The sequence below is a fragment of the Gallinula chloropus genome (assembly GCF_964237585.1).
Source record: "Gallinula chloropus genome assembly, chromosome: 20".
NCBI lineage: Eukaryota > Metazoa > Chordata > Aves > Gruiformes > Rallidae > Gallinula > Gallinula chloropus.
The window spans coordinates 9,376,506-9,401,577 of NC_140105.1; the positions used below are offsets into that span (position 1 = coordinate 9,376,506).

The 25,072-nt window shown below is 57.8% G+C and overlaps 1 protein-coding gene across 1 annotated transcript in view; it reads right to left on the reverse strand.

Moving 5' to 3' along the window:
• The window catches only part of BAIAP2 (BAR/IMD domain containing adaptor protein 2), a gene marked incomplete at its 3' end in the record, with an annotated part of 31,321 nt that extends 19,426 nt beyond the window's left edge, over positions 1–11,895 (reverse strand). The window contains exons 1-4 of the mRNA XM_084273379.1: positions 11,838–11,895; positions 2,534–2,595; positions 2,171–2,242; positions 1,719–1,856 (exon numbers count right to left, since the gene is read on the reverse strand). Coding sequence (XP_084129505.1) covers positions 1,719–1,856; positions 2,171–2,242; positions 2,534–2,595; positions 11,838–11,880 — 315 coding nt within the window. The 5' untranslated portion in view covers positions 11,881–11,895. The remainder of the gene's footprint in view (positions 1–1,718; positions 1,857–2,170; positions 2,243–2,533; positions 2,596–11,837) is intronic.
• Between the last annotated feature and the right edge of the window lie 13,177 nt (positions 11,896–25,072).

The window sequence follows — 25,072 nt, forward strand, 5'->3', positions numbered from 1 at the left end:
CCCAGTGTGGTGGCAGCAGCAGCCCGAGGGGTTTTGGCAGGAGAGGGGTGGCTCTGGGAGCAGTTTTGCTCTGTCATCCCTATCAGCATCTTTCACAGGCGGGGGAAGAGCAGAGGTTTGGCTCCCCAGGCTCCCCACGCTGCAACTCGTTGCCTAACAGGGCTCTGCTCGCTCAGCAGGAATTTTGGAGCCAGGGTGCTTGTGGAGGTGCCAGGGCTCAGAAGAGGTTTCAGCTGCTTGGCTCTCACAAATGTACCAGCCCCCATCTCAGCACACAGGATACACTGGTCTGGGCACTCAAGGGGCTGCAAACAAGCACGAGCTCGGTGCAAGGCACCACGGCTTGGAACGGGAGCCGGGGAGGCCGTTTCTTTCCTTCCCTGCTTACTCCAAGTCACACCTCTGGGAATGACAGGATTTCCCCTGTTTTAGTGCAATTAAGAACGTCACTTCCCCAGTAAAACCTTCAGGGGAACTGCCTGCCAGGGGAACTGCCTGCCACCCCGTACGCAGCCCTGGCGAGTGAGGTGCCAGGGGTGTTTAAACCCCCTTCAGCAGAAGGGGACAGTCCTGGATGCATTACCAGCCTCACAGCACCCCAGTTACCCCCTGGTCCCAGTACGATGCCTGCCCTCAGGCCTCAGACATGAGTCTAGGTAATTTACAGCCCCAGAATTAACCTTCCCCTTTTCAAGGCTCTACCCATGCTGCAACCATTTAGCAGTCCTGTCCTGAGTGGCAGTGCCCAGCTTTCAGCTGGAGCAGCCACAATCATTCCACAGCCCTATCCCAAGTGGCACTGTCCGGCATTCAGCTGGAGGAGGTTTGCACAAAGGTCCATCAATCACTTGCCAAGTTCTGCCATGTTCAGCCATGCCCTGGGCAAAGCAAGACCTGAAGGTTGCAGGCTTTGGAGAACACCGACTCCTCTGAACCCCACTGTAACCAGGGTGCCACAGCCCCTCGATGTGGCTGGGGATGCACCCCAGATGCTCTTCAGCAAGACCCTGGCCCTGACTCCCCTTCTCCATATGGAATCCCAACACTCCAACTGGTAAAACGAGCCCAGGGGCACAGCACAAACCATCCCAGCAGTGCCATGAGGGACCCCAGCCCCACACAGCCAGGATTCGATTAGCAAACGGCACATGGTGGGCGAGTGAGCCCACACCACGATCACACCGCAGTGATTCAGCGCAGCCACCCCCAGCCCGCGCCGCCGCCGCTGCCGCCCCGGCGAGCTGGGGGAAGGGGCACCCTGGCAGCAGGCACCGAAAATATTTAAGCAAAACAGCACCCAGAGGGAGATGGATCTGGCACAACACGGAGTCACAATCTTTGGGGGTTCATTCAGCAACCAGGAGCGCGGAGTGGTGGCTTGGGCAGGGTCAGTTGTCACCATCACATCCGCTGCAGCAGAGCTCGCAGCATCCCCCTCCGCACTGTCCTCCGTGGGGGTGGCCATGAGACCAACCTGCTCCCCATCAACAGGCTGCCACCCCCTCCCTATCCACACTTCCCACTCCACACACGCTCCCCCCTTCTGCCAGTTCCTCTAAAGAAAACCACAAGCCCTTCTCTAAATGCTTGTGAGAGTCAGACCGCCAAAGCCAGCCTCACCAGAGCCAGCCTCACCAGAGCCAGCCTCACCAGAGCCTCGGCTGCCCTGCAGAAGAGGGAGATGCTCACAGCCCCCCTGCCCATTCCCAGGGTCCTACCTGCAGCTCCTTGTCTGAGTACTTCTGGGGGTTTTTGCTGCCTTGACTCTTCTTCCGAAGCTTCTTCAGCTCAGCCTGGCACTTGTCGAGTGAGTCCCCTTTGCTCCTTTGCTCTGTCTGGTATTTTTTCAGCGCAGCCTGGATGTGATGGGAGAAAGCTCTGAGTGCCTGGACCCCCACCTCAGCTGTGGCTCCCACTCCCGAGGGCTGGTGGAAGCAAGCAGACCACCCCCACCCCATCCCTGGGCCATTGGGAGAAGGGACATCCTCCAAAACAGGGGTGGCAATAGCCTGAGAGCAGGGAGAATGCTGTTCTGTGTGTGATGGGCCGTGCCCCATCTGTAACCAGGGGCACAACAATCCCCAGGCAGGGAGCAGGGTGAGGGGGGAGCCCGGCAGCAGGGATGGGAGATGCGGAGATGCCCGGTTCTGGGCACGAGTCCGTAACTCACACTCAGGTATCTGGAGTCCAGCTCCACCTTCTGCTCCAGCTGCGTCAGGAGCTCATTGTGGAAGGATTTGAGCTGCAGGAGGAAAGAAAACAGGGTTCCTTGGTGAGGGCTGGCAAAGCCTGCCTGAGGAGCAGGCAGAGGAGGGGGTCTGGGCACACAGAGCATAGGCTGGCAGCAGCGAGGGACAGACAGACACCCAGCAGGGCAGAAGCAGATGCTCAAGCAGACCAGACACTTAGCAGTTCAGCAAATCCACTTCAGAGGGGCTGGTGTCACCCATATGGGACAGGTGAAACCATTGTGTGTGGCTGCAACATGGAGCTGTGGACAGAGCCCCCAGCTCATCTGAGCGGTGACACTCACCATCTCCTCCAGCTGGTTCTGGATCTGCCTGTGCACCTCTGCCATCTGGAAGAGCACATCCCCTGCAAAGACAAGGTGAAGGGAAGGGGTTGAGGTGCTGAGCTCAGGGTGGAGGGGCACCCTGCTAGCACAGCGGGGTCTGCAGCTGGTCCCCCTGGGTGCTCCTGGTGCTGCACTGCTGACTGAGGTGGAAAGTCAAACAGGCTGGAGCTTCACCTGCTGCTTGCTCTCCCAGCTGTGTGAGCAGCCCAAAGCTGGGCACAGAGCACCAGCATCCCTCCCTGCAGCAGCAAGCAGAGCATCAGCACAGCCCCAGGCCTGACAGGACACAACTGCAAGTGGAGCTAAGCCTCAAAACCCCTGGATCTGCTTGACCCAGGAGGCTGAGCTGCATCAGGACAGCCCTGCCCGGGCAGTGAGGGCAGAGCACGGCACACAGCTGCGGCAGACACCGCGGGTCGGTTCCACCAAGGGCTGCCCAGGGCTGAAGGATCCCAGCTCTGCTTTGTCTCTTCCTTCAGTTTCCCTTCCTGGCTGTGGAGCACACACCCTGCGCCTTCCTGGGAGGAAGGGCAGCGTCCTGCCTCGGTGAAAGTCCTGCTGGGGCCGGACACGCATGGGAGCTGCAGTGGCATCTTTTGGGAAAGGAGCCAAGTGCTCCTGCTCAACTGAAAGCACCATGTCCATCCCAGAGCAGGCTTTTGTGGGGGTGTGTGTGTGCTGAGCTCTGTCAGCTCTCCCAGGGCTGAGTTAGGAAGCTCTCACTCCCAGCACGCTGGGTCACAGCTCCCCAAGGGCTGTCTGTAAATCCAGAGCTGTGATCTGTGTCTCCAAGCTGCTCCAGTCTCGGGACACGTCCCACAGATGACAGCAGCTGGGAGTCCCCCGACACCCGCAGGGGCTTTCCAAAACCTCAGAGCCCCAAATGTGCAGCCTGTGAAAACATATGTGGAGTCTGACATGACAGATCAGCACCTCCAGGCATGGGAAATACAATGGGAAGGAGCCACCAGCCCTGGAGCCCCAGGAGACAACACCATGATGCTCCCAAGGCTGCTGGAGGTGGTAGGGGGCAGTAGGGATGAACCTGGGACCACATCCCACAGCATGCACAGCCCCAGCAGCCACACAGATCCTGGGATGCTCCTGCACAGCACTGTGGGGGCTCCAGGAGAGCTGCATCCTCCACACATGATCCACAGCAGCATCCCACCGTGCCATCAGGACCTACTTTTGGCACAAGAGCAGACAGGGTACATGGGGCTGGCCCCAGCCCACTGCTCCATCAGCTGGCCCTGGCAGCAGCAGAGGGGCCAGGCACCAGCCGAGCGTCACCAGCGCTGGCCGAGCGTCACCAGCTCTCGTGGGTGAAGCAATTCGTACTTTGCACCATACTTGGTGTCTCAAAACCTTCAACAAACATTAAAACCTGACCCTGCTCTGCCCCTGGCAGGTGCCAGCCTCCTGTGCCACGGGTCAGCGCAGGGACAGAACCGGCTGCGGCACCGGCAGGGGCTCAGGCAGCGCCAACTGGCACCGGAGTCACCATCCCCCCTGCACCCCAAGGTCAGCTCTTAGAGAGCATGGAGGGGAGCAGACAGCAGCTCCACTCCTGCGCTGGGAGAATGTGCCCAGATTCCCACAGCCCCCGGCATCCATGAGCAGGCAGCTGGCTGAGGTGATTACACACCCCTCTGGTGAAGAGCTTCATGCATGACTGGGGAGGTCTGGGCAAGGGGTCAGCACCAGGAGACTGCCAGGAAATTGCTCTCCGGTCGGGCTGTGCCGGCTCAATCATGGGAAGTGCACGAATTCCCAGTGCAAGGAGGCAGTGACGTAACGCCGGCGCTCGGCTCGGGCGGCTCTTCCAAGAGCTTATCCACACAAGGGTGGCTGGCTTATTATTCCCAAGGCTTCCACCCCCACCCCCACCTCCCTTTCACTTCCCTGTTTGGCTTGAGTGGAGATTCTGGCTGAGAACACCAGTGCTGGGGGCACCCTGAGCAGCCCTGCCAAGCCCCCACCCTGCCCAGACTGGGGGATGATATTGATACCTGCAAATTCCACGCTGAGTACCCAGCCTGACTCCCAGCCATGAGCCACACACATCTCTGGTTCAGCCTTTCCCCTCCACCACCCCTCACCTGTCCCCACTGCGGCAGCACACGGTGTTTCAGCTTCACAACAGGCAGCAGAACCTTCCCCACCCCACTTGATGCTCCCACCCCTGCTGAAAGCTGCTCCACATCCCAGCCTGGGTGGGGGGATGCTGCTGTACCCCCTCCACACACCCAGCCCACCACACAGCTTCCCAGTGGCATGGCACAGCCAGCCCCGCACCCAGAGCAGCTCAAGGTGAGTATGGTGCTGCCACTGGCGTGGTGCAGGAAGGCAGCTGGACGCCTGCCCAGTGCTGGGCTGTGCAGAGGCACAAGAGCTTCTTCCAGAGCCTTTCCCCAGGCTGAGACAGCCCAACCGGCTCCAAAGGAATCAGCTCCAGGCTTCCCACAGCCTCCACCATGGCTGGGAGCCTACCCAGGGCAGCAGCAGGATTTATCCCGATCCCCTAAATAGCAGCTGCAGCATCTCCGACACCCCCACCCACTTCACCGCTGCAGAAACCCTACAGAGCCTGTCAGGCATCAGCAGTGATTTTGGACTGATGCCATCTGGCAGCAGGCACAGGTTAAACTATGACCAAGCGATGCCACGGCAGTGGGGAAGCCTGGATAGGTAAACCCCAGCTCAGGAGGGGATGGGTGGCACCATGCTGGTGGCAGGGAGGACGAGGCACTAGCAGGGCTGGGTGGCAGGGTGGGGACCATGGCACACCCCAAGCCCACGCCATGGGCGCTTTGCATCACCTACCAGTGGTATTTGCAAGTTAAACACAGCAATTACACTGAAGCTGGGCAGAGTCGGGGTCAAGCTGTATGGAGAGCAGGCACCACTCCAGCCCTACTGCCCAGAATTCACATCCCACAGGGCAAGAAAACCCACAGGCAAAGGGCTCACCTAAACCCAGAGCCCAACAGAGACTAGGAAGGGCAGGAGTGCAGTACAAGGGTCTCACCTGCCCGTGCTGGGCTTGCACACCTTTCCACAGTGTGCAAAGCACAACTGGGTGAGGAGGAGTTGCTATTTACGTCTGCCTGACTCACAGTATCGCTCTGGGAGAACTATAGGGGCTATTGTGGGCCCTTCCCTACCGCACCCAGGCGGGAATGGGCAAACAGGTTGTTCCACATCCCTGCCCTCCCTCGCAAGGCAAGCGCAGGAGCCAGCTGCTGCTGCAGAAGGCAGAGCCCTAGGAACCCGTCTCGTGACGCTTTGAGCTTTCAGAGCCTCAGGATTCCCTCCTGCCCCCCCACTTGAGCTGAAAACAAGCAATTTTTAATAAAAATACCAAATGATGCACCAGCCAAGGAGCCAAACCGCTCCGAGCCAGAACACGTTGCTGCTTGCACAGGGCTGAAGCAGCCCAGCCTGACCTGTGAGGGCAGGGGAGCACCAAACAGCACCCCCATCCCCACCAGCATCACTTCTCTGGAGGTCCAGATCTCTGACAAAGAGCATGAAAGGGTGAGGTGAGGAGATCCAGGGCACAGCTCTTCTGCTGTCCAACACAGCAGTGAGCTTCTCATCCTCTTCTCACTGCTGCTGGGTGAAATCCTCCCCCGCAGCCACAGGCACAGGGCGCTCAGCCCAGTGGTTACCAGTTCCCCTTTCCCATGCCACACAGTTTGCTGTCTCCATCCTGCACCAGCTGCAGCCCTGAGCTCAGTAACCTGCTGCAAATGTGGCTGCACCCCCAGTCATGGGTCGGGGACATCCCTGTCACTGCACAGCCACCTGCCCTGGTCCGTAACACAGACCAGCCATAGCTCTGCCAGTGGTGAGGACCCAACCAAGCCAGCTTTTGGGCAGAAACACACTACCAAAAACTTCTGCAACCTTTTTTCCTCTAACCCACATACTAACACCCCTCAACCCAAGCTCAGGGACATGGCACACGCCAGGGACAAGCCCTAAAGCCACAGGGAGCATCACTTCACAGCCCAGCACCTCATCCAGCTGAGGGTGACTCGATCGGCTCCGACACTCAGTCGTGAGCTGGCTCAGGGAAGATCTGTGCACAGCGTGTGGGAAACAATCAGCTTCTCTGTGCTGATTCATCTATTTCCTCCTCAAGAACACTTTATCGCAGCCCCAAAGGGTGGTGTGGGACTTGGTGATGTTGTATGAGCAGCTCATCAGTGTTGCAGCGCTGGGCTCTGTTTGCAGCCCCTGCTTCAGCCCAGCTTGGCAAAGCTCAAGACGTTATTTATTTACTTGCTGAGAGACAAGGTGGAGACAAAAGCTGCCCCAGCAGCCCAGCTCCAGCAAGTTTGATGATGCATTTCCAGTAACCAGCTCACATCGACCCGGGAGACCTGCGGTGCCCTACGCTTCCCAGCCTCCAATCCTCTGGATATGTTCAGATCGTGTACCCATATCACAACACACAGACCTACAGTACCCAACAACAGCACAGACCTCACAGCCTGGAGTCAACCCATCCTGCACACTGGTAGACACAGGGGCTGGCTGCACCACCGTGCCCCTTCCTAAAGTCTGCCAAGCCCACAGCAGAATCCAGCCCATGGACACACGTGGCCGCTCTGTTCTTCCTGGGTAGATGGAGCATCCCAGCAGGAGCTCAGCCCGGCTCGGTGCCCGGGCACACAGCAGGTTGGAAGGTGTCAGCACTGACAGTGAGACCTGAACACCACACGTAGCTGAGAGACGTTAGAAACTCCAGCCAGGCACAGATGCTCACGTGGCAGCCCTCCACTGGTACCTTCCCAAACTCAGGCTGTGAGGAGCAGCCCACTGCTCCAGTATCCTGCTTTAACCCAGAGACTGGCAGGCAGTGAAGAGGCAGCACAGGCAGCAGCTGCATCCCTTTCCAAGGCAGGCATTGGTTTCCAAGAGGCCCTTCTTTCAGCACCCTTCATTCCCATGGGTTCCTTCCCTGAGGGAGTGACACAGCTTGGAGGCAAAGCCTGGAATTTTTGGACCAATTTCTCCATCGAATCAGGTGTTTTAAGGGAACACCAGGGATGGAAGTGTGGGCCCAGAGCGCCTGCTCCCCCTATGCCCCCACCACGCTGCTGCCCACAAGTCATTAAGTGCATCATCAAGTCCAATTTTAAAAGGATCAAGCAACAAGCTGACCTCTGCTCTCCTGCCCCAGAGCTCACCACAGGGTCACCTGTGGTTCATCAGACAGATGTCTCCTGGGGTTTTGGATCGGTTTCATCTGGATGCTGCTCCAGCAGGTCCCTACTGGACACGGGGCACCACGGCCACCACCAGCACCAGTGGTCCCTGGTCACACACTGAGCACTGTGACAACCTTTGACACTCACAGGATCTATATCCGCATCTCCGCTGCCGTGGGAAGCATCTACCCAAAACAACCACAAATCCAATTAACAGATTAGTCCCTCTCCCAGAGGATTCTGTGCAGCACAAAGCCCTCACATAGAGCTGGGCCAGGCTGAGGGGCTGCAGCAAAGACAAGAGACCAACCTGCCCCAGGCAGCCGCGGCCATCCCACCGGGCTGGTGTGCTCCTTGCCAAGCTGGCCATCCCACTGGGATGCAGGCTGGTGGCACCCTGGCTCCACAGCAGCATCACAGACAGGACCAGGTTCTGTGCCCAGCTCTGACCACAGACCCCGTGGATGTCCAGCACGTGTCAGGGTGTCAGCCCTACCCACATCCCTCCACCACACTCAGTGTTAGGAGCTGCACAGAGATGGTTTAGTGTTCTTGGAGCCCAGCATCCTCCACTGATGCCAAACATCTCAGCAGCAAGCAACTGGACCATCCCAACTTCAGGGTGCAAGCTGTGTACAGAGGAAAGCTGTCCCCTACCAGGAGCTCATTTCAGCTCAACAAGGGTTTACTAATTCCTGCATGTCTTGTGCACCCATAGCACCGTGGCTCTGCCAGAGCAGCCTTCACTGATTCAAGAGGACCTTTGAGCAAAGCCCATCCCAGCCCTGACGGTGTTTCCAGCAGGTGCTGTTCAGCCCCAGCATCCCACTGCTCTCCCAGCCTGGGACAAACCGCCTCTGGGCACATGCTTCCCTGGAGATTAAAACCCTTCCCATGGTTGTACCACAGCACCGTGTAAAGGGAACAGCCAACAACACTAGACCAGCATCCCAGGGATGCCAAGCAGAAGCCAGACATGGGGCAAGGTCAGCCGAGCATGCAAGGCTGTGGCTCTCTGGATGTGTCTGCAAACTGCTCCCAGATCAAGTCTGGAGCAAACTTTCACCAACCACAAACACAGCATTCATGGTCCTCACTCCAGCTTCCCAAAGTCCCTGCAGCAGCCACCCTGGATGATGAGTAGCATAAGGGGCATGGCAGAGGAGGTGCAGGCACAGGTCTGACCCAAGTGCCAGGAGCTGAGCAGCAGCCAGAGCAGGGAGGGAGCAGCTCCAGCCAGCCCTCCCAGGGATGCCACCAACCCTCATTGCCACCTCCAACCCGTCTCAGCTCCCCCCACCCTGTAACAGGGACTCTTCCCTGCTTCCCACACAGCCCCGGGAGCTGCTCCAGAGCAAGCACAGCCTCTCATGGGAGGATCTCCCCATGTTACCAGGAACACAGAAGTGCTGAACCAACTGGAAACACACAAACCACCTTAGGGCAAGTCTCTGCTGCATGGGGGCAAATGGCCCCTGTACCTGGCTGGAGCATCACTTTGGGTAAAGAGAAGGGACTTTGAGCATGCCACACAGCAGCAGTGGGGGTTCAGACAGACGTACACCCTGCCAGACACTCCGACCTGAAACCTCAACCCACAGAGCTGATTAGAGCTCAAGTGAGTTGTTATCGCTGGGTTTTTCTGTTGCCACCCTGGGATTATCCTGTCTACACACAGCTGCTGAAATCTGGTGGAGAATTCACAAGAAACATGCAGTACAAAGGGGCTGGTGAGTGGAGACAGAGGCTCAGCAGCAGCATTCCCAGCCAGACACACTGCATCAGAGGAAGATGGTTTTAAGAGAGCCAGCACCAAACAGGATGAGCCAGGCCAGCTCACCACACAGCTGCAGAGCCAGGGACAGACAGATCTCCAGAGCCCCACTTCAAGAGCAACCCCTCAGAGTCACAAGCGCTGTCGGAAAGACAGTAACAGGGAAACACGGTGGGTTTTGGGGTGTTTGAAGGAGCCCCAGCAGCTCTCCTGGTACAGGGCAGCCTCTGAGCTCTCACCCAGCTCCTTGGGGTGCTGCATTACCTACAGGGGTGCAGAGCCCCCATGGCCACCCTGGTACAGGCAGCATCAGTGCCGTGCAGACAGGAGAGCCCAGGAAGAGATGCCATAACCCCATTTTTGACAGTGGACGTGCAGTACTGATGCCAGACACCTCCCGCCCCAGGTGCCAGCAGAGCATCTGCATCCAGAAAAGGGTTAAGGAGGAAAACAAAAGTCTCAGATTCCTGTCAGTGGAGGCTGGGAACAGCAGCCCCAGCCAGAGCATCCCAGCACCTGAGGTCCTGGAGCAGCTTTCCCTGCCCTGCTGCTCACAGAGCAAGCCACCCACACAGAGGGAGCGGTGGGGGCACAACATTAATGCAACAGGGGGATCACCAACAGCCCATTTGCTCCAACCTCCAGTAAGAGATGAGATAACCCAGACCCTGGCACTTGCTTCCAGCATGATCGGCAACGGGGACCAATAAGGCAAAGGTGCTCCCAGGAGAAACTGCCCCCTTGGTGAGCACAGCCCCCCATCCGAAACCTTTCGGCTCCTATTCATACATCCTGCTGGGAGGGGGTTGTGTCCCTGGCTGTTATCAGCTCCACAAAACCATGGCCAGAAACTTTTTATCTTAAACTTTCCCCTGCCTGGAGCAGCTGCCACAACAAACATCAGCAAGATCAACAAAGCAAGAGGTCCAAGGAGCAGCCGCTTGTCACAGGTCTGGGCTGAGCCGTGGCTGCCAGGATCCTCCTTGGACACGCTCCCACCAGGAGTGGAAGGTGCAGCCATCCAGAAACACTTCAAACCACCCCCAAAACCCTCAAGCTGCACGCTGAACGCATGTTGGGGAGGCACTAAGCACACCCACAGAGTCACCAGGACACCCTCCAGCTGTGCTTTGAGCGGGTGCAAAGCCCAGAGCAGCTCTGTAGGGCAGGCAGGGCTGGTGGTGGCCAAGCTCCCACCCTCACACAGCTGACAAAGCTTTGCCAAGCATTCAGCTCCAGCAGGACAGAGCTGCCGACACCGTATCCTCCACCCCAGCGAGGTGGACGAGGAAGCTGTCGGACAGCAAGGTCTGCACAGCCCTCACCACCCCCGCAGCCAGGGCGTGCATCACACACAAGGCTGCTTTGTTTTATTTATTAACCAGACACAGATTGCTACAGGCAGCCTTAATCCGCGTGATAAAATCGGTTTCCATAGCCACTTGCTGCTTCCCCAGCGCGACTGGGGCGCAGGCAGCAAGCTGTGAGCACGGGACCAGGCAAGCGGTGCCTGACACCAACCAAGACCTGGCAAAACTAAAGCCTGGCCCCTCTGTGGGGCTGTTCACCGGCTGCTTCATTTGCCTTCAGAGCCATTTCAGCTCTTCTCTGTTAATTGACCACATTAATGAGTGTGGTTGGCTTGTAGCGCAGCAACCCGGTGAGCCCAACATGCAGGAGGGACGGGGGGGAGGAGGAGGAATTCACCCAGTACTGCAAAGGCAATGAGATCACAACTCATCCCAGCCTCCCGAGAGCCTTGTGAGAGGCTGCAGCATCCCTGGGGGGAGCTGGGAGGAGCGTCACCTTGAACCCCATCCACACAGCGAAACCACAGCGAGGGTGAACGGTCCAGAGGGAGAACACCAGAGCCATGTGCAGGTGGGAAGGCAGCTCCTGAGTGACTCCAAGCAATAAATGTAAGAAGGGGAAAGGAGCATCACAGCCATGACACTGGCAGCAACGGATGGACCAAGCACACTGTGCAGGTGCACAGGGAATGACAACCCCCCCTCTCTGCAAACGCTTCCTCTTTGCGGGCACCATGAGGTGACAGCACCCCAAAATCCTGCTGCTGAGGGGAGCAGCCTTTTCTTTTCTAAACTCCATTAACCACAGAGACACTTTTCCCTTCACATCAGGCAGAGCTGTTTCACTTTCAGCCTGTTAAGCCCACAACCACAAAACCCCAGGTTCATCCCTGTGCTCACAGCCTGCTCCGGACTGTAACCCCACCCCCAAATCTAGCAGCAAACCAGTGACTTACCCAACTCTTTAGATCCTTGGCTTTCACTGGCCAACTCTCCCATCTTAACCAGAGCATCAAAGTACCCTTTTGCTGCGTATGTCATACCTAAAAGCATCAAGGGAAAAAAAAAAAGCAGCAGGTTATGGTCTCTTTAACAGCGATTAAATCTTCCACAGCGCTGAATAGATGCCAGACACTAAACCAGACATTGCTTCAAAGGGTTTAACCCCGCAGGGAGGGACTAGACAAACAGAAGAAAACCCAGTGAAGAAAGAAGAAAGCTGGAGCAGTGAGATTACAGGGCTATTTAGGAGGAGGGGGAAAGGAAAAAAAAGGGGTACGTGGAGGACCGAGGCGGTTTTCATTCCAGTGTAACCCTCAGCCTGCTTAACGCCAGCTCAGAAATCGCTGTGGAATAATTGAATATCACAGCCCTTCATTATAGCTCAAGTCTTGTTTGTTGACATTCCAGCTACACACTCCACTTTAATCAGATAAGCAGGGGGTTTTCCTCTAATCACGAGAACATGTTGTACGGCTTTAGCTCAGCATCATCAAATGATGGTGCCGGAGCCTCTTTCCAGCACGATTTACTGATTAAGACACTTCCTTCAGATGCCCCCACAAGCTCCGGGGATCCAAAGGAAAGGATGACCAAAGACAATTTGCAAAATTACAGGAAGATTTTCAGGCTTCAAAGCCTCTTCACTGCAGGGATGTGAGAGAAAAATGTAAGAAATCAAGCAGCCGCTCCGGCTGCCCACAAAATGCTGCTGTTCCAGCGTGCCCAACTTAAGCCATGATAAGGCAGCGTGGAATAAACAGACTCCACCACCTGGGTAATTAAAAGCTGCGTGCTCAGCGTAGCATTTTAGAAGAATAAATAAGAAAAGCCACAGTTCCAAGGTTCCAAGCATAAGCTTCTCCTCCCCGCTGTCAGACCCTGCCTCTCCTGCCTTCGTGCTGCTGGCACCCAGCTGGGGGCCCAGCAGGCAGAAGCACACCCAAATCATGGACCCCCTGCTTCCTTAGCATCGTTAAGAAGGGTTGGGAGACACGGCTGCTTGTGAGGATGGATGAAGCATCCCAGCTCTGGGAGTCCACAGCTCCCCGCATGTTAGACCAGGATGGACAAGCACTTCCCACGCTCCAGCCAGTTGACCCATTAAAACCCAATTAAAGGCAGTGCTGAGAAGTGGCAGGAAAGCAGCGTGCAGGGGAGTGCCTGTACCCAGGAAAGGCAGGAGGTCTGCATCCTAAAACATCCTTCAGCAACACATCGTGTGCTTCTTTCCTCACTTGACTTGTGGGAAATAAAACTCACCTCAGGCACAAAGTGAGGCAGCACAGATCCTCCCCAAAGGTCGGGGCTCAAACACCAGTGTTTAAGAAAGTGAGACACCAAAATAGTCTTTTTCCAACCCCACTGGCTTAGGATTATGTTGCCTCTTCCCTGACGGGCATTTTCCCTGAGCCAATTAAAGAACAAGATCCAGGAGCCACGTGCAGCATTAAAGAGAGCAGCTGCTGCTGGGTTCGGGCAGAGCCTGACTTAAACCTCCTTAAACCTGAGCCCAGCAGGGCCCAGGGAAGTAGGCAGAGCTGTTTTAAGTAAAAACATTCCTGTTTTGATTTTCAACAACTCGTATTTTCCTTCTGAGCCTTTAAACCTCCACCTCCCCAACAGGTCCCTGCATCCCCAGTCAGCACGTTTCGGCTTCTCCCCTCTTTTCCAACCCATTCTTCTGGGCAAGTGAAACATTCCTGAACTTAAAATACAAATCCTGACCATTTTCAAGTGGCATTAGAAGGCCAACTGTGTAATAAAGACACCTCCAACCTGGATCTTGGTCTTTAACACTCAGGTCCTTCCCATATCCACACATGGCCTTGCAACATGAGCTTTGCATCGAGACCCAGGAACCATCTCCCCAGGCTGCTTCCCAGGAAAAGAGGCATTCCAAGCTGGTTCCCAGCTTTCCTCCCTTCTGAGGCCCCTCACCAGCCTTGAAGCTCCCCTCCCACCCCAATTCCAGCCACAAACCCACCCATAATGCAGCTTCACTTACTTGCTAAGGCTTTTTCATAGGTCTTCCCCATGGAAATGAAATTCCTGAGGCTGGGATTGAACTGCTCCATGATCGTCTAGAAGAAAGAGAAGATGGCCAGGGGTTAGAGGAGGTGAGGTGGAGCTGGATGGAGCAGCCAGGCTGAACTCGACCTTCACCAAAGCAATAACAGAAGAATCCTCCCCACACCCCTCTTGGCAATTCAACACAGGCCTCCTGATGCCTGAAAGAGGATGCTGGTTTTTGGACAAGCAGCCTTAAATCCAGCCCTGTCTTGCACATAACACCCAAGAGCAAAGGGCAGATCTCCTTGGGGGGGGGTAAGACACACCCATGGAACCAGGGCATGGCAGGAACAGCCCAAAACCAAGCCAAGCCCCATGGTAGAGCTGCCAAACACAGCCAGGACCTCAGCTGAAGGCACCTGCTTTGAGCCGTGCCTCCTCCAGCCCTTCGCAAGGGCGGTTTGGCAGCACCTTCACCTCTTGCCAACAGCAACCGCTCCAGGCTCTTCCCCATGGCAGCTCCAGGACATGCTGTTGGTGCTGCCTGGACCTAGACACAACAAGGAGGTGTGGGGGATGCTCCAGGCTGAGCTCCCAACACCCCACAGCTTTACAGAGGAAGACCAAGCATGGGGGTCAAACACCCCAAGACAGAGGGTCAATACCAAGGTGGCTCTGCAGAGCCCCAGCACAAGGCACCTCATGTGGGTGCTTCACCCTAAGGGGTGTGTGAATGCCCCAAACCAGACAATCATCAGATACAGCAAATACAACCACAGTAATGACCGTCAGAAGCTGTTTGAGATGTGTGGAAACAGTCCTCGGACAACCACAGAGCTGCCCTGAGTTTGGGAGGTGATGATTGGCAGCATCCCACTCCGGGGATGGCCTCTGAGAGCAGCCATGGGTCCTCCCGTGGACAAGCAAAGAGACAGGAGAGCTGCACACAAATCACCACCACGGAGCTGAAGACAGAATGAAGCCGCCATCATCCCCACTGCCCCGGTGCCAGCCCCAGCTGAAGTCAGGCAGGAGGAATGGCACCTGGGCCCCAGCATCACCTTCCACTTGCCGACAAATGCAGAAATTAGGTGCCCACAAACACCAGCAACAGCTTTTCCTCCCTCACTTTAAGGTCCTTATTTACACACAGGGGGAGGAATAATCGGATCACAAAGAACAGCGCTTTGTATGTTTGGCACAGCAGTGACTGACCCCCCTTCCCCTGGCAGAGCTATTCAATCCCCGGTGCAGATAGCATCTCTCAAACCAGACACCGATTCCCAGCCCAGCCTGGAGGAGAGAGCAACAAGCTCCATTCTCTCCCTGCAAAACTAAACTCTGGACCAAGCCTGACCACAGTGAAGCAGCCCCAGAGTCAGAGCCCACCCCAGGACAGCCTCCCATTGAGGAAATAGAGTTTGAAGCCTCAACATCCCCGCAGACCCTGAGCAGGGATACACAGGCATCCCACCAGGATGTGAGGGCTCTGCGGCCCCCACGCCACGCCGCTGGCAGCATCCCATCCTGGGAAGGGGAGGGAAGACAGACAGACACTCGTGGTGGATAAGCTGATTAAGCATCTGTCACTTCATCTGAAGCTGGCCAAACACTATAAAGCTTATTTTCTGCCCAGGGCATTTTTATCCCCAGTTCCTGCTGCCCAGCCTTCACGGAGCTTTGCGTGGGTGCCAGGACCAGCCAGCGACATCCCCCACCTCACACAGCCATTTCCTTACTCCAGCCTGTGCAGGACGCTGGCTCAGAAAGCACCATCACCTGGGTGCCAGAGAAGCCCCTCATTCCCCCAGGGAACACACGGCAGCAGCCACCCTGCTCCAGGATGGACGCTCCAACGCCACAGCATCAGCCCAGCTCAAACCGCGGTGCCCCAAGAGCTGCTGTTGGCTCCTGGTGCTTTCAGGTCGGTCCCATGGCACCAGACAGGAGCCTGTGCAGATGTCCAAGGATCTGACAGGCCAGCACAGGGCTAATGAGAGACTTCACTGCTAATGAAGGCTGCAGGCCAAGCAAGGCAGCGCACAGGGGAGCGGCTTCGGGGCAGTTTGGGGAACACACTCTGCTTGGAAGGACGCAATTAACCAGCAGCAAACAAGCCACGCAGTGAGTTGTTTCCCCTAATTGCAGGAGACAATTGCACAGGAGTTAATTACTACTGATGAAGACCGCATTGACCTTCCCATGTCACGTTTTAACTTAGGTCAAAAATCCACCTGGGTGACCCCAGAGCCGCAGTGGGACACATTGAATTGCTGCTGGGACACAGACACAGTCCCTGCTGCGGCAGAGCCAAGGCCGCAGCCTCCACCACAGCTCAAGTCTGCGGCTGAATAACGCTCGTGCTGAGGAAATATTGGCAGGATTTCTGCGGGGAAGTGATTTTTAAACAGTTTGCTGGGTTCAGTGCAGTGTTTATGTCTGTATTTACACACACAAAGCGAGTTTTGCGGTGGTGCCCATGTAAACAGACCCCCCCCAAAGCATGAAGCATAGCAAATAAGTGATGGCATAAGGATTTGCACACAAAGGGTCAGGGCCACAGCGGCAATGCCCATCGGTGTGCCATGGGGCAGGCAGTAGCACCAGAGAGCAACGCCATGTCCAAAGTGCAACTAGGCCCAAAGCGCGACTAGGCCCCAGCGGCTGCCAGCACCGCTCAGGGCAGGACCCTGCTGCTCCCCACCACCCAACAAAGCAGAGGGAGAGTGAGCCCAGGAGAAGGGTCCCCGCTGACAGGCTGAAGGCGGGGGGGAGGTGAGGCGCTGCTGGCCAAATAAAATTCACAAAACCCGAGGAGGAAGTTCCCTGAAAGTGAGTGTTTTTAAAACATTGTCTGGAGCCTCCAACAAAAACAGCCCGGCAGGATGAGGGCATTGAAAAGGGCTCTTCGCTCCAGAGATAAAAATAGAGTTTTTCAAGCTTTCTTCTCACTCCTGGGGTGGGAAGGGAAAGGAAGGCAGCCCCAGACCTTGCACACCTCCAACTCTGCCAGGGGAGAAGCCACCAGCTGCTATGGAGAATCTTGGAGGTAATCATATTTATGGCTTATTGGTGGTGGATGCTCCATCCATGGGGGTGTTAAGGCCAGGCTGGATGGGGTCCTGGGCAACCTTGTGTAGATCCAGGCCTGGAGGTTGGTGGCCCTGCCTGTGGCAGGGGGTTGGAGCTCTCTGATCCCTGGGGTCCCTTCCAACCCAGACCAGTCTGTGATTCTATGGCATGGCATTTGCTCAACCAGCACTCGCTTTGCACACCCAGCAAGATGCTGTATGTGTCCCAGGTTGCATCACTGGTAGATGCACCCCCCAAAACCACACCTCTCAGACCCACAGAGCAGGGAGGCTCTCTGCAAGCCCGGCTTCCCTCCAGCCAGTGAGGTGAAGCCGGGTCTGCAGGACGCAACAACATAAACCAGCATTCAGCAGAATTGCTGTAACGAAAGCAAAATCTCACTCTCCCTCAAATTTTGCTCCATCAGCACCACCCACAAGTTGTTTGCCATCCACACGCCGCCTGGGCAGAGTGGAGAAAAAACCACAGACAAAAGAACCTGGCAGCTGAAGGTTGGAAAGGCTTGGCTTTGTTCCACTGCACTGCATTCCCTGGGTAACACCACCCCGCTCCCGGGGGCTGGCACGGCTTTGTGCCGCTGCCAGCGACCGAACTAATGCGAAGCACGAGGTGCCCAGGACACAGTGCCGTGGAATTAGGGGCAGCAGAAAATACAGCCCCCATCTCCCCCCTCCCAGAGACCTGCTGGCTGCTCCAAGGCCATAGCAGCCCACCAGGGAAAGTTTAAGTCCTTCCCAGGAATGAGCTGGAAGAGGAGCTTGTGCAGGTTGTATGAGGTTTCCCCCCTGCACGGGAAGGATCCGCATGGCATCTCCTGAAAGTCTCCATGAAAACTGAATGGTAGGGTGCCTGGGCTCATCCCTGCAGCCTCCTGGGCTGCTCCAAAAATGGAGTGAAGCAAGAAGCAGATGCTTCTCAGCTCTGTGGAGCAGGGGATGCTGGGCAGCTGTGGTTTGCCAGGTACCCAGCTGGGATGGGACCATGGGGAGGTTACTGGCACACACCAATAACTGATAACCATGTAACACCAGCCAGACCCCCATCCAGTTTTTTCTCTCCACAGCAAAGGATGACTGGGCATCCAGGCAAGGATGCACCTGGATTTCATGAAGGGGCAAGCATCACCATGGACACAGCAGTGTGTCATGCCCTGGGCTCCCCTCCCAACCACCCTCAAGGGACAGTGCTGGGGACATCCCAGGCACCTCAGAGAGCTCAAGCGATGGACTTGAGCTGAAGACCAAGTTCTGTCTCTTCCCAGTACCATTATTTGATGCCCCTCAACAGCAGAAAGGCCCGTTGGTTCCCGGCAAGACTGACATTGCCTGGTGACACAGGCAGCCCAGGCTCAGCCTGGCACCCACAGCCATTTCGGGGGACTCACGAGACTTTATGTGGCCACGACATGTGCCATCAGGGGGGACAGCACTGTGGGACTCCCCACCCCTCCTCCCTCACGCTGCAAAAGCAGCTTGGCTGTAAGGAAGTTTTGTTTCTAAATGGGTCAGCCTTGCTCCAGCAATGCCTTCGTTACTCCAGTGTTAATATTTAATGCCCAAACCCCAGTGCTGCCTCTCCGCACGTCCTGCCCTGCGCCATCAGAAGGCAGCCCCATAGTTCCAAGAGCCAAATTTTCACCAGACTCATTAGTGGGCTGATCTCCATCATTAACACCACATTCCCCAGCCAGCCCAAGGCTCCGGTACCTCAGTGTACCAAAACACACACGGCAGCGTGTCACAGCCCGAGCTGCTGATGGCGGCTGCGCTGCATCCCTCCCTTGCTGCCAGCCAGCCCGTCTCACTGCATGCTCCCAAAGCTCTGAGCCAGTGGGAACGGCTGAACTACTGTCCTCCGGCAAGGGAGCGAGAAGGGAAACCCAATAGGGTGCCCATCTGAAGGCACCGAGCTCCTGCCAGCATGTGAAGGGACCCAAATTTCAGGGCATGAGCTCCGAATGTCTTTGTCATCAGGGGCTGAGCTTGAGGGAAGCCGCAACGGGGACTTGCCTGGTGTGCAGAGCATCCTGGCTCACAGCACCTGCCAGGCACCACTGTGGCCATACCCAGCAGCAGTCACCCCTGCAAGGCAGACCCATTGCCCCCCGGGACTGGGATCCCCATTGCTGAGCTGGGGGGTCACCCATCCCCATCCCCACAGACCTCACAGCAACAGGCTCAGCCCAGCCAAAGGCTTTGGCATGCGAGATGTGACACACGCTGCTCTACACTGTACCCTGCCCTGCAACACGAGCAGCACAGGGTGAAACCTTAACCGGCAGCAGGCTCAGCATGGCACCCAGGGCAAAGCCAGCGGCTGCCACCATCCCAGGGAGAAGCATCGCCCATCAGCAGGAGCTGCCAGCAGCACAGGAAGTGCTGGTACCATCACCAAAGGTACCCCAGGTCACCAGAAATACAGCATGGCCACGCAGGACCCACAGCAGAGCCCCAGCACTGCCTCTAGACCCATCCGAGCAGCCAGACCAGCACGGAGCCTCGCTCCAAACAGACTCGGCCATTGAGCCAAGACACTCACAAAGATGCAACACTGGCAAAAGCCTCTTGTCCCATGAACACAGCACAGCCCTGGGCCTGGTGCTGTAGGCAGGCCTGGCTCTCACCCATGAGAAAGGACTTGTGCAGGGCTTGACCCGCTCCCCCGCAACACAGGAGTATGGCACCCACTGCCCCCAGCACCCACTGCCCACAGGAGCATGGCACCCACTGCCCACGGGACCCACTGCCCACAGGAGCAGGGTGCTGCTGCCAGCCGCAGCTGTGCCGTGATGCTGCCGACCACCCAGCTTGGAGCCCCAGTGCCGGGTTCCCCTGGGGCCCGGGAAGCAGAGACAGCAAGAGCACAGTAGGGGGGATTCAGGGGCAACACAAGCTGACTCCTGGGGCCAGCTCCTTCCTCCTGTCACACCGCATCAGCCCTTGGCTGCCAAGCACACCCAGCCACCCACAATCTCCCTTCTGATTCACTTGAGCGAGAATTTCTCCCCTTCCCCTCTGGACATGGAGATAACAAGGCAGGAGGCTGCGATGCTGGCAGTGCCGGCTATTACAGCCAATGCTCAGCAACCAGCGATGGGGAATTATGCCTGTGTTTGGGAGAGAAAAATCGGGCTTTGAGTTTGGGGGGGTGGGGGTGGTGTTTAAGCAAACCCCTCTTGGAAAGCAGAGCTATTCACACACCACTGCAAAACCATCTTCCACGCGAAGAGACAAACGGCTTCGCAATGAAATGGAGGTTAGCTGGTAAAAGGCAATAATCTAATCTGTCACAAACGAGACAGATTTGTCTTTGGGGGAAGGAGGAATTGCCAGCCCTTCCTTTCTGCCAACAGACAATCCGGCACGGGGGATGAGCAGAGCTCAGCGGCAGCAGCAGCACCAGGAGCAGCCCGACCCTGCGCCTGCAGCCAGAGGGGCTTCACCACCCCCCTCACCTCCCCCGTGCTGGCAGAGCCCAGCAGCTGCACGGCTAGCACGGGGTCGGGATGAGTGAATCAGCGCCAAGGAAGGTGGGATTACGTCGGTGGAAGGTGCCAGCAGCCTCCGTCTCCCTCTGTAATTACTCCACGTGTAGGCAGCTGCCTGTAGTGGCAGCATCGGCTCGGGGGCGGCTGACAGCTCCTCCACCATCTCATTAGCACACTCACTCCCAGGTTCTGCAGAACCATCACGGTGGGCTTCCCGAGTTTCCTGAGCAGGGGAGGGGTGCCCGGCACGAGGGCAACCCAAGAGCCACCCGCTCCTGCTCCAGCCTGTGCAGAGAACCAGTTTGAGCCCCCAGTGAGGCGAGGGTCACAGCCGGGAGCAAAGCGTGGGGCTGGTGTCCACCTCACGGGGTTGGGTGATGGTGGTGAGGAGGCAACGGCCAAACCTCCACCAGCATTGGCCCCTTCCTTGGGGTGGTCTCATCCTGACCCCAGCGACGTTCAGGATGCTGTACAGCATGGGACAAGAAACTACTGGAGTGATGGGGATCTAAAGCCCTGGGGTGGTTTTGGACTTGGAGTCTCCAAAGCTCATGGAGCTGCAGAGAGTCTGCATCATCCCTGAGCCTCCAGCCCCCGCAACGGGCTCCAGGATGCTGAAGTCCTCAATGAAACAAGCAAAGATAGGGGTCCTGCAAGCCCCACATCTCCAGAAGCCAAGGCAAGCATCGTGGTCTTCAGAGACGAACAGGTTCCTCGCTCGCCACAGGGAATGGAAGCAGTGGCGGGACCGTCCTCCTCCTGCTCCCAGCACAGACACCCCAACATTGGGTACAGCCAGGAGCTCTGCCGCCGGCCCCATGTCCTCGCTCCCTACGCCTGGCTGCTCCACTAACCACCCTGAATAATATTAAAGAGTTCACTAACCCACACTCAGACCTTCGGACTCCTCCCCGGGCCCATCTTTGGCCCTTGGTGCCCAGAGGCCCCTGCACACCCTCTGCACTCCAGCCGGGCTTCGGTGGAGGCGGCACTGCCTCTTGCTCTGGGCCAAGGCTGTTCTGCGCTGTTTGACCTGCAGCTCACGCGGCACAGAATGACAAATCAGATGGTCAGAGGCAAGGGAAGAGCCAGCCCAGCCTGCATCCACCCTTCATCTCTCAGGGGTACACACACCCCCTAAACACAGCCGCTGTGATGATCTGTGACCCGCCCTGCGTGCTCTTGACCATAGCTGAGCACGGGGAAGTTGTGACCTGCTCCACAAACCTGCTATTAGCACAGTCCTTCGAGGACAACACATCTCACACAACTGAGTCACCAGCTGAAACTGTTCCCAGTAAGTGTCCCCCACACCAACCACGGCGTCGCGCAGCCCCGAGGTCAGGCAGCTCCAGCCTTGTTTGTCCAGGCAGATCCCGGGGCTGAGCCGTGCCGATACGCAAACACTCGGTGCCCGGGAGGGAAAAGCTCCCCAGGCACCCGGCTCTGCGCTCCAAGTCCCACAACAACCTGCACACTGGCAGGTGTGGGTATGGGGGGGCTGCATTGGGAGCCCCCGACACCCAAACCCCAGCTGTGGTTAAACACTGCGGGCAGAACACAGACCTGCCCTTTGGTTGGAGCGGCCAAGATTTCAGGTGCCATCAGCTCTGAACAACCATTACACTCCGGGATCCCCAAAACCTCAGACTTCAGAACTTCCCTGCCTTGCCATCTTTTTGGCACTTCTTTTCCTATCGGAGGTAGGGTTTTTTTCCTGCTCAAAGCTCCCAGGTAACTCAATCTGACCACTCAGAACGCAGGAAATCCTGCAAGCATTCCAGTTTAACGAATGCCATCCTGCATTATTACACGTTAGGCTGGAAAGGCTTTATTAGACCTGGTCACAGGACCCAGCGGAGCAGAAACCACTTCCCAGCCACTTCCCTCACAAGGAAAATCAAAGCACATAAATTACATTATACTATTTTTTCCGGTGACACAGGGAGCAAATCAACACCCCCCCCCCCCAACCCTAACCGGGAGAGTCACCAACTCCAGCCGGAGCCGGGACAGAGAAGGGCCCCGATCGCTTTTCACTGCTGCGGGGAAGCGAGCGGAGCCGCCGGGTGCGGGGGGATGCGAGGTGATGTGGGGACAGCGCGGCCGCGGGACTGGCAGATTCCCCCCGCGGGAGACCGGGGCGGCTGCTGGAGGAGGGGGGTTCCCGGAGCCGGGGGGAAGGGGGGGGTCCCGGCTCTCGGCGCATCCCCGGGAAGGAGCGGGGGCGGCCCCAGCCCCGCCGGCGCCTCCGCCCGCCCGCGCCCCGCAGCCCCCGCACTCGGCGGAGGACGAGGGAAAGGGGGGCCGGGGGAGAGCCGGGCGATAACGCAGCCGCATCGGAAAGTTAAAGTATAATAAAATGACCCCCCAAACCTTCACACGTCCCTTCACACATCCCTTCACCCCCCCTCCCCCTGTCCCGTCCCCCCCCCCAACCCCACCAAGCCGCGGCGGTGGCCCCGGGGCCGGCACCCGTTGCGGGACTCACCTTGTAGACATTCTCGGTGAGCCGGTGCACCTCCTCGGAGCGGGACATGCCGGGCGGGCCGGGCAGCACCATGGGCGGGCGGCGGGAGCTGCGGGGTGGGGGAAGCGGAGCGGCGCAGAGCCAGGCGGCAGGAGCGGAGAGCGGCGCGGAGCGGCCGCCGCGATGGTTTTTATCAGCTCCCGGCGGCCGCCGCCCGCCCCGTCCCGCCCCGTCCCGCCCCGCGGGGAGGAGCCGCACCGGGCCCCGGGCCGGGCTCCGCACCCCGCTGGTGGCTGCGGGGCGGGACGGCTGCCCGCCGGGGGGGACGGAGGGGTGGGTGCACCGTGCCCCCTCCTCTAACCCGCCTCCTGTACCCCGCTACGGCACATCCCACGCCCCACCCGTACCGCGTTCCCCACCCCATAAGCCTCTTTGTACTCCATCCCCACCCTGTACCCCACCCCATACCCCATTCCCCATGTGTACCCCATCTGTACCCCGTTCCCTACCTGTACCCCATTCCCCATCCCGTATCCCATTCCCCACCCCACAACCCTCCTTGTACTCCACCCCCCACCTGATACCTCACCCCATACCCCGTTCCCCACCCGTACCCCATTCCCCACCCTGGATTCCATTCCCCACTTCATAACCCTCCATGTACTCCATTCCCCACCCCGTACCCCATCCATACCCCATCCTCCACCCCATACCCTACCCGTACCCTTCCAATTCCACATCCCGCCCCCCAGCTATGCCCCATAACCTATCCTACACCCCTGCTATACCCCATTCACAGCCCGTGATGCTCTGTACCACCCCTACTACACTCCATCCTGCATTTCTCACTGCACCCCATGTCCATGAGATGCCATAGCCCAGCTGTGTGTCACACACCCGCCGTACCCCAGCCCAGGGGCTGCACCCCGGTTTCCCATTGCATAGCACGGGGTGGATGGGTGAGGCGCAGCCAGAAGGGGACGAGCAGCTGGTGCTTCACAAGATGTTGGTTTTATATGGGAAAAGATGTTGGGTGCCAACCAGGAAGGAGAGCAGAGGTGGGATGAATGGTCACCACGGCACATGGCTGGTCTGGCACAGCACATCTCACACTGCTTGTCCTCAGCATGGCGCAGTGTTTGGCAGCAGAGGTGCTGGTGGCCACTCCAGGAGAAGTGACAAAGCCCCTGCCTGCCTGTGCCCTTGCTGTCCCACTGCTGTCCCACTGCTGTCCCACCACTGTCCCACTGCTGTCGCACCACCTGGCCAGCCAGGAGATCCAGACTCACACCCCACAGTCCCCTCGAAGTCCCTCCCTAGCCCTCCTGGCTGTCAGGTCCCCACAGGCCCCCCCGTCTTTCCCATCCCTTGGGCCAGTGGCAGCAGCTTCTGCACAGGTCCCGAGACACAGGGAGCGGGGCTGTGTCCCAGAGCCAGCACCCCACATCCTCCCTGCCCCACCTTCCAGCTCTCCCCAGCGTGGCTGTTGCTCTCCCCGGGCAGAGTTAAAAGGGAGATTTAAGCAGCTGGGGCCGCCCCATGTGCCTGTACCAGCTGCCTCATCCCCAGCCCTTGAGCCAGCCGAGCCTTCTTCTCCCTCCTCTCCCTCCTCTCTGCCACAAGAAGCAGTGAAGCAGTTAAGAAGCTGAGTGTGTTCCCCCTCATTTCCTCCATCAGAGACCAAGTAGCCCGAGCAGTCAGACAGTGACACCTTGGCCCAGACCGGCTCCTGTGCCCCATGCTGCCTCCTGCTCTCTGTCCTAGCCCCGGGGAGGAACATGAGGACCACTGATGGCAACCCTGTCTGCGTTTGGGTCCCACTTTGCCTTCTACACCCTCAGAGGCTTCACACAACAAAGGACAGGGAAGGATTTAAAAGCCCAGAGAAAGATTTTTCCCATTTTTCCGGAGAGGCTGATTAACCCTTTCCTATGGGGCTGAGAAGGAGAAGCAGCAGTGGGAAGTAACATCAGGGGGACCTGGGAGCAAGGCTGCTGTGGGAGACATTCCCAGGAGGGATGCCGGGCTGTGGCGATGCAGGGACCCCACAGTGCCCCCTCTCCACTCATTCCTGCTCCATCCCAGGTGGCCAGACTGCGTTCAGCTCTGGTGGGATGCTGCTCCCTCAG